Source organism: Scylla paramamosain, chromosome 9, assembly GCF_035594125.1.
Source record: "Scylla paramamosain isolate STU-SP2022 chromosome 9, ASM3559412v1, whole genome shotgun sequence".
NCBI lineage: Eukaryota > Metazoa > Arthropoda > Malacostraca > Decapoda > Portunidae > Scylla > Scylla paramamosain.
This window is the reverse complement of record NC_087159.1, coordinates 12,157,501-12,167,500: the sequence shown is the minus strand read 5'-3', so window position 1 is coordinate 12,167,500 and position 10,000 is coordinate 12,157,501. Positions and strand designations below refer to the sequence as shown.

At 41.4% G+C, this 10,000-nt stretch overlaps 1 protein-coding gene across 15 annotated transcripts in view; it reads left to right on the top strand.

Moving 5' to 3' along the window:
* Positions 1-6,457, top strand: part of LOC135103624 (UV excision repair protein RAD23 homolog B-like) — a 46,136-nt gene extending 39,679 nt beyond the window's left edge. For 12 of the 15 annotated variants that reach the window (XM_064010126.1, XM_064010111.1, XM_064010116.1 and 9 more), the window contains one exon: positions 2,313-6,457. In XM_064010126.1, the coding sequence (XP_063866196.1) occupies positions 2,313-2,540 (228 nt within the window). In that variant the 3' untranslated portion in view covers positions 2,541-6,457. The remainder of the gene's footprint in view (positions 1-2,312) is intronic. The other 3 variants (XM_064010122.1, XM_064010121.1, XR_010270138.1) reach the window with 2 other exon arrangements.
* Positions 6,458-10,000: the final 3,543 nt, after the last annotated feature.

Sequence of the window (10,000 nt, the reverse complement as noted above, 5' to 3'; positions counted from 1 at the left end):
GTAATAAAGCTTTCATAGCGCCTAGTATTCCCACACATATAAAGCTACTCGCTCTCTCCCTCCCCCTGTTGCTGCTGCAAGTTTTCCTCCACACTTTTTGTGCATCTCTGATGAAACTTTTTACATGATTTTTGTGGACTTTTGTGTGTTTTAGCTCCTTGTAGAACTTTGTATTAAAATTTTTTTGAGTATATATATATATATATATATATATATATATATATATATATATATATATATATATATATATATATATATATATATATATATATATATATATATATATATATATATATATATATATATATATATATATATATATATATATATATATATATATATATATATATATATATATATATATATATATATATATATATATATATATATATACTCATTAAAGTAATCTGACAGGAAATAATTGAGTAAACAATATTGTTATTATTATTATTATTATTATTATTATTATTATTATTATTATTATTATTATTATTATTATTATTATTATTATTATTATTATTATTATTGCAGTAGTGCTAAGATTTTTGTAAAGTACTTTTGATGGCAGTTGATCCCTTTTCTCCCTCAGCCCTCACCCAACCCCCCCTCGCTCCCTCTCTGTCATCTCTCTCATCCCTCTCTCTCTTATTTTTCGCTCTTGTCCTTGTTGTTGCATTCTCCCTTCCATTCCCTTCCCTTCCAGCAGTACACACACCTTTCCTTCCTTTTCTGTCTTCCTGAAATTATATATATATATATATATATATATATATATATATATATATATATATATATATATATATATATATATATATATATATATATATATATATATATATATAAAGATGCGATGCAGGACGAAATGTATTGATTATATTATGTGGTGTATACAGTCGTTGTCAGAAGTTGAGTGCTAACCTCCTGTTCTCATTCTGTGTGGCACGCTTTACTTCAGTGGTAATTTCTCTCATCTGCTGAATATCTTACAATATACCACAAGATTTAAGACCGAGGAAAGCACTGAAAAAAGAGAGAGAGAGAGAGAGAGAGAGAGAGAGAGAGAGAGAGAGAGAGAGAGAGAGAGAGAGAGAGAGAGAGAGAATAACGGAATTGAGTGTGGTATGTTTCACAGCTTCTGACCACGACTGTAGAGTGTACGTCAGAGGAGAGGAACCCAAAGTATTTGAAGGAAACTCAGGACTGCGACTGTATGCGACCTTTTCCTTTTCTTCTGTTCGGAGTGGATGTCGTTTTCTTTCTGTGAAGTTTTAAGAAGAGAGAGAATATTGTACTGTGGCCTTATTTTTCTATTTTCTGTCAGGTTCACGTGCGAAGAGATCAGTGTTAATGGTGTTAATGGAGGTGTTATATATATATATTTTTTTTTTATTTGATTTAGGGCGGTGATTCTCTCTCTCTCTCTCTCTCTCTCTCTCTCTCTCTCTCTCTCTCTCTCTCTCTCTCTCTCTCTCTCTCGTCCTTTAATGTCAAAGAATCAGCACGAGGTGTGTTCCTGAGTTTCGTGTCTGTCGCTGTTCTCTTCACCATCTTTTTCTTTCAGAGCTCAGAGTTAGGGCGACGCTCTCCTGTGTATGTCCAGTACTCTCCTTCACTGTCATTCACTCTCGTCTCACTGTTCCAGGATGCAGCATCATGCCCTACTGGAAGACCTCCTTTAGCATCCCTTTGTCAGCACCTTTCAGCCACTGCCCCTTGAGCTACTTCATTTAGATCTCCCAGCGTTTTTTAACTCACATCAAAAGCAACACAAGATATAGATGAACGGAGCCTTAGTTTAGTTTTGTTTAGTTCAGTTTGTTCCCTTTAGTGTTTTATTTCTGTCCTGACTTTTTTTTCCTTCGTCTCTTCGTGATATTTCCTTCCTCCTTGTCTTGTCCTTGTCTCGTCTTCGTCTTCGTTTCTATTTCTTCTCTTCCGTGTTGTTCTCGTTCTCAGTTGTTTCTGTACCTTCTGTTTTCTTCAGTGCTTACCAGCGTGGTGGTTTTGTTGCTGTAACTGCTTCACTTACATCCACGCTGTGATTCAGTTTTAAACTTCTTCAGTCGCGTTTCCTGAAAAAAAAGAGTATTGTTGCCGTTCATAGCTCATGTCATACTATTTTGCAACGATTTCTAAAGTAAATGAATAAATGATGATGTCCTTCAGATAAAAGTCTAAACACATTGAATTTCTACTTCGTTTGAGCTCAGTATTCAGTATCCTGTTTCTCCCTTACATCCCACACTCCCTGACAGGTGATCAGTGCCTCTCTACTCTCCCGATGTGTCTCTGAGTGTCTTCATCTCCGGCAGGTACAGACAGTAGAGCACGGGATGGTGGCAGGAGGGGGAGAAGGTGGTGGAGGTAGTGGTGGAGGCGGTGGAGGAGGGGGAGGAGGAGGAGGTGGAGGCCATCAGCAACAAGACCAAGATACCCAACAAGTTGGGGGCATCATCGACAAGGAGTTGGCCTTGGAGGGATTCATCAAGAGTCCGTCTGAGAGCGACGCGCTGCTGCAATCCTGCTCCTCGCATCAATAGTAAGTCAAGAATAGCGTGAGGGGGCTTCGCTCGACTTCCGAGGCTCCTCTTGGCCGGGCCCATAGACGCCTGGCTCCTGCGCCGCGCCGTCACTGTTGAGGTTTGGGCAAACACGAAGACGGCATCACCGAGGAGCCGCGCCGAGGAGCTGAGGGACGAACAGCTTGCCTGGAGATTGACTCAATTTCATCATTGCCAGACGTTACCTGATCCATAGATTATTATAGAATATGGTGAACAGGAGGCAGTAGTTGATGTGATTCAAGAACGAGAGCATTATGGATTATTTTGAATTAAGTCAATCAAACTTAATTGATTCTATGAAGTAACTCACTAATAAGCTGACTAAAAATTGGTACAAATCATCCTTTGTTTGGTGAAGAAATTTTGTCAGTTGATCAGCGGAGAACAAAAAATATATCTTGAGAATCAGCTCCCAGCTTTTTACGATATTTTTTTTCTTGGTGCGCCGTTGGTTGGCAGGTAGTAGCGAAAATTCCACGTATTCTTACTTATACTGCATGATTCTGAATTACCTAAACGTTTGTGCTGTAACCTAATATACCAGAAACAGCCACATATATATACTATATACTATACTATACAAGTACATTCTATACTGATGCATGGCAAGCTCGTGTGTGTGTTAAGGCTGTGGGTTGCTGGTCATGGTGAAGAACCGAGCGTGCTGCAGTGAAGCGCGATGCTTGTGTTGCTGGAGCAGTATTGCTGACACATGGAGCTGTGCAAGTGGAAACAATCAGCCGAGAAAAGGCAGTCACGAGTGAAAACTGAAATATTTCCGCCATACTGTACTGGACGCGATTGGCTTAAGACGGTGAATCTCCAAAATGTTCAGTAATAGCTGTTAAAAGTCTAGAGGCTCAGTGTGTTTTTTTTTTTTCAGGATATCTGTTTAGGCAATTCAGCATACAAATATTTTAATTGATATTTGCTGCGGCGCGCCGAGTTGCGTCTAGCTGGTGTAAAGCGGCGACGGCGGTGATGGCTTTTTTGATGGACTCGAAGATTCTATGCAGGTAGTAGCGTGGCGCAGCCCACCGCGGGCTGTCGCGTTGGTGTGGTGGGTGAGCGGGTTGCTGCTTGCATCCCTACCCCTCCTCTCATGAATGTGTTGGCCGAGACTCCACACCACGTGTGCCACGGAACAGACGATGATTAATACAGCCTTCCTGCGAAGTAGTGCTGTATTATGTAAGCTAAGTAGGACTCAAGCCCCGCCCGCCGTGCACCAGCCCGGCACGCCGCCCTTCCAGAGGGTGAGCGAGGCTGGTGATGAGGGTGACTCCAAGTATTGCATTTATACGCAGTTTTTACTGTTCCGGTCTGCCGTGCAGACTTTTATTACATATTAATTTCAAATAATATTTTTATATGCAGTTTGCATAAGCACAAATAAAGCAATTAATATGCTTGTCATTAATGCGTGAAAAATCTTGCCTGCACATGATCAACAGCAGACGGAAGTGACCCTGGCGAGGCTCAGTCGCCGTAAGATGTCATGAGACTGCTTCAGGTTAGTGGTGGAGCTTGAACAACTGTTGCAAAGGCATTGAGCTGTTCTGAACTCACGGAGTTCCAGCCCGGGCTCAACGCTCAGTAGCTGGTATCCCCTCCTCTGGGCTCGCGCAGCCAGCACGGTGTTGCGGCACCTTCATCTCCACTCTTGCGAAGCTCAATCAGTCACGAGAACAGAGATGCGCCAGATTTATGTTTTCAATGACGTTCGTTTGGGTGCCGAGGTCCCGCTCCATCGTCCCGCGCCACGCCGCCACCCTGGACAAGCTAATGGTCACATTGGTCTGTACTTCCGATTTGCCGTTTTGAATCTGGTTAAATCGTGAATAGATTTTTAGATAAAAAGCACCGTTCGATTATTCTCTAGTTTCATAAAAACAAAAAAAATCAATATCAGCACGATTGAATTTCGGATAATTTATCAGCTTTATTCGTAAATAGCACGGAATAAAGTAAATTTCTGCAACGTACGAGTATGTTAGCGCTTCATAAGCAGAAAGGTGAGCAGTGTTGTCAAGTGTGTGTCCAGTCGATAGACACGCTTCTCGTACGGGCAACCCTGCACTTCACACACCAATACGCTGCCTTCCGCCTGCCCGACACGTGTGTGTGTGTGTGTGTGTGTGTGTGAGAGAGAGAGAGAGAGAGAGAGAGAGAGAGAGAGAGAGAGAGAGAGAGAGAGAGAGAGAGAGAGAGCTCACCAGGACGCTGCTCAAGCACTTAAGGAGACCGGCAAAAATTAAACTTGAAATCATTAGTTGGCTGTGTTCAGTGAGGCTCACTGAAATCAACAGTCAGCCGCGACCCTGCCTTGCTAATCCAATCAAAGAGACGCCTGGCCACGGGTGTTTGTATGTGTGTGTGTGTGTGTGTGTGTGTGTGTGTGTGAGAGAGAGAGAGAGAGAGAGAGAGAGAGAGAGAGAGAGAGAGAGAGAGAGAGAGAGAGAGAGAGAGAGAGAGAGAGAGAGAGAGAGAGAGAGAGAGAGAGAGAGAGAGAGAAATTTTCCTGGTGTTGCATGTAAGGATAATCCTACAATGTGTGTGTGTGTGTGTGTGTGTGTGTGTGTGTGTGTGTGTGTGTGTGTGTGTGTGTGTGTTTTAATTTGCTTACCGGCGTCCTGGTACACAATATGCTTTTTATATAAACCTAGTAATCATTAGTTTAAGGACTATTTCTATTGAGAGTAACGCAGGTGTTTGTATAACCACTGTTGCTGCTGATTAAATCTTTTTTGACTTTTATTAAGATGAAACTTTCCTAAAAAAAAAACAATAATCTTTTGTATTCTCCATTTCCTCTATTTTTGTATGGCGCCCTCCTGTGAGTACTTAGCGAGTGCTGCTCCTTCTCCGCCTTCTTAGCTAAACCTTAATATCTCTGTAACTCCAAATTTGCTGTCTCTTCCCAGTAATGGCACCAGTGCAGCGTAATCCACTGGCTTCATTTTAAACGCCCTACACATTCTCCTTTGAATAGGCGTGTGATTATTGTTCTCATCCATGCTTAGGACTGACGTCGCCCTGTAAACGTTTCCTCATAATATATTATGCGACGAAACAAAAAAAATGTATTTCATTCCTGACAGCGACAACTCATCACTATTTTCTTTTCTTTTTAGTTAAATTAATATTGTGGTTTGTTTTGGTTACTGCATTACCGAAGATACAAACAAGAGAGACTTGCCTGGAGAGGTCGTTTACGTGTTGTACCTTGCACGTAGTTATCAAGAAGAGACGGGCAGAGAGAAAGAAAGGGAGGAGGGGGCGCACAAGGCAGGGAGTTGCTGGCTGACTCCCAAGTGCCCCACCCCTCTTGTCCCTTCTTTCCCTCCGCCGCACTCCCACAGTAACCAAGCCGCCGCCTTCGGGGTGTCGCGGTCTTAAGGGAGCCTTCATACTGATGGCCCTGATGGTTTCTGTGGCGAGGGCGGTGACGTGTTCAATGCGGATTTCGTAAGCAAACTAATCTTGTAATTCCGACTGTAAAACTGTATGTTAGATTTATATTTATTTGTATGTGATTATTATTTGTCGCTGTTCCGGCAAGTATTTGAGGAGATAGAGATATTTTGTGAGGTTACGGTGATCTTCCCTGGAGGTCATGAAGAAAGCTATCTGTTAAAAAGAACCTGAAGAAGTCTGAACGTATGACATTCATTACGAGTCTCCACGCAGGTAATAGTTTCCTGTGTGGAGATTTTATACTGCCATTCTACTACCTTTACTAGGCGATTTCAACATTGATTTAGTACACTTGTAGCACTCTTGTTGACGGGAGAGAATAATGTGTGCTTTACGACTGTACAAATTCCGTGGAAGCACAAATGTGTCCTCCAGTGTTCCTCAGAGAATAAATTCCTGGCCTCTCTGGCCCCACAGACCGTCCTTTCTTTACCCATGCTGGCTCGCCCCTCGTGATGGTGGCAATGGTGATGCATGCAGGGACGGGACAGACAAGCACAGCCTCTACTGTTTACTTGTCTTTAGTCTCAAGAAGCAAATGTGTTCCCATCGACTTGCCGACAACATGAACGTCACCTATCTGAATGACCACTGTTATCGTAGAGTAGTTATGAACCACGTTATGGAAAAAGACATGTCATTTTGTTATTTTATCCAAGTTAAATTTAACGCAATTTAACTTTGATCCATGTTAACTTTAGTTAACAAAAAAAAAAAAAGATAACGTTACGCTAAACCTCATTTTTTTTCCCTTCCCATTATTCTCCTTCCAGGGATCCACTAATCAGATATCAGTTGACCTTCATGAAGCCTGGTATCTTCAATGTTACGTAAATAGCATCCTCAGGAGACAAAAAAGTGAATGACCGTAAGTCAAGTGCCATCTCCTCAATGGTGCTGGTGCTAGCTAAGTGCATGATCGGCCTCATCACAAGCATCATCTGGCGCCCCGTGAAGGTACTCAAACCTCTGCAAGTGCATCTTAGTCAGTGGCAGGGAAGAGAGGAATCATGAGTGTCTTTTGGTTACACTCAGTGGAAATGCTCAGCCTGTAAGCTCCGCCGGGTGGCTAGTAGCCTACACACTAAATTTACATATATATGGTCATTGGCTGGTGATGGGATTCCTTATCAAGAGATGCAGCGCTATAGAGGAGCAGGGTAATACGGGGAAATAACTAAATTGCTAACAAACTTTCGTGTGCTGTACAGCTCGTCCGAGTCATAACACTTTTTTTTTTTTTTTAAGTGTTCTGCTTTGTTTCTATAATGCGCCACAAACAGCTTCATGATAATACCTCTCACTTCACCCAGACCTTGTCCCCGCCGCTGAGATTGCCCACCAGCGACACTGACCAGGGCAGTGACATATCGTGACCTGATAACACAGCAGGCAGAGATCAGGCAACCCACACGTCCCGATCACGCCTGGCCTGCGCGGCACTCACACACCTCTTGCGGGGCTGTCATCGTGTTTGTGTGTGGGAGATTCACACTCCTGGTTACAAGTTATCTGCTACACGGCCAGGGGGCAGAAGGATGATAAAGGTGATTAGATACTCATCCTCTCTCGGGAGGTCCTCAGGAGAATGTATTTACCGCTGCCTGTCTTGTGACGCAGTGACGCTGTGTTCAGTTTTATGTAATAATACCATGTTAACCTCCAACTAAGAGAGAGAGAGAGAGAGAGAGAGAGAGAGAGAGAGAGAGAGAGAGAGAGAGAGAGAGAGGATGGTCGAGACAGCATTAGGCGAAGGTGCCTGTGCGAGTACGAGTGAATTCGTCAGTTGTAACCACCACGTGTGTCTCATGATCTCGGTACTCGGAAACTGCGATAGACCTCTGATAAAACCTCCTGGTGCTCTGCGATGACGTTTTCTGTGGAGTAGGCTGACAGTGCTCTTAGTTAAGGAGACCGTGTACGCGATTAGTATTCCTTACGTAGCTACTAGAAGTGAAAAGTAGAGAGAAAAGAGTAGATAAAATACATGTCTTATACTGATATTCTTACGTAGATGTCAAGAATATGAGGTAAATAAAAATTGGTGGTTCAGTAGAGTAACAGAAAGACTCAATCATTACGAACTTTCTTTGATACTTAGAAAGCCCTACATGGATGATGACAGTATGAGTAGATACATAAAAAGACAGACAGATAAACTCATCCATGCAGCTCAGTGGTTTCCAAGCTAATGGGGTTAAATTACCCCCTAGAGGTAATAGAACGTTTTTTTTTTTTTTGGCCGGCAATGGAAGGGCGACAAAAAAAAAAAAAAAAGAAATCTGGAAATCAAGAAAACATTGCGGTACCTGGCAATAAGATTAATGTTGATTTGATCTTTGTACGTAAAGTTGTAAAGTAAACCTATTATAATTGGGTAAATAAGTTGAACCGAATAACAAAAACATTAAAGCTGCTATACAGTATTAGAAAAGAAGAGATATGAGTGTGTGGCAACACGAGTATTTTGACAGATATGTTTCAGAACAGTCACTCAGTAGCCTTGATCACGGCGTGTCTAGTACTGGACACATGTGTTAACATTTTTTAAAAGGCGTAACAAGCTTAATGCAGCATGTTAAACTGTGTAACAAGCTGGAAAAGTTCGTGGACCACAGATGTAGATGAACCACGTAATAGTTCATGTTTTGGCTGCGCCTCGTGACCTAACCTGCGTGTTCCGTCGTGGCAACGATGGTCACTGAGCGGGATCGAGTTAAGTACCTAGGGAATCCCACAAATCTTCATGAATTGTTAAGCAGTCATTCCCTAATAACATTATCTTCTTTACTTCCGCACGGAGACAATATATATATATATATATATATATATATATATATATATATATATATATATATATATATATATATATATATATATATATATATATATATATATATATATATATATATATATAATTTATTTATTTATCTATATAACTTTATTGTCTTGAATAGATTGTCGCTACGCTTGCAAGATGTTGCTAAGTAGATTTCATATTGATTTAAAGCAGGGATCCCAAGATGGGTGAGCGCCCCCCTAGAGAGGTGTGTGGAAGATACAAGGGGGCGTGAAGTCATCTGGCCAAAAATCATTGTTTAAGATGTACCTATATTGGAATCATTCCAAGAACAGGTGACAAAAGGTAGTTATGGTTCATGCGGGGAATGCAGCGTGTTGTCCTGATGGCTTCTTGCAACTTCCCTTATTTTCTTATGTTCATATGTAAGTTGTATTTATCCCTGTATAACTCTATCGGTCATCGCAATCTGTTATTTATTAATTCAACTTTCCTTACTTGTTTTGTACACGTTATCGATACCAACCACACTGACGTGCTGTGTGACTTGTCAAAATACAGTGTGGTAGTTAGAGCATAGAGGGGGGTGGAGCGTGCAGGTCTGTCAGAAACAAAGAGAGACGTCATGTACTCGTAAGATAGTGATTTAAAGTGTTAGCCATAGTAGTAAAGTTTGAAACTCTGATATCATCTCTAGAGGAGTGAAAATGTCCATTTTAAAATAAAACAATTAGATACCACTGATGGAAGTAAGGAAAATTTACAACACAATCAGTAAAAACTGCCAAACATGTCGGAAACTTTTTTTTTTTTTCAAGTCCCATCCACGAACCGTCGAAATGTCTACATCCTAAACTGAATTAGATTTAATGCTGAGATCTTCAGCCGCAACTATTATCCGCACTGGTACGTAAACCCTGTCCTGATAACGAGGCTGATAAGAACCTCATCAATGACCGAGAATAATGGACCAACCTTTGTCCCTCGGTATTCCACACAGCTGAGCCATACCATCTTTCTTTTAAGACGTTATAGGGTAAAACCAAGCCTGTATCAGATGATGACATAAAATCACAAGATGTTTTAAATTACTGAATGTGAAACGTCCTAGTATTATAGTGAATAATCTTTGCTGAGCGCAACTCCTTTATTTTGATTA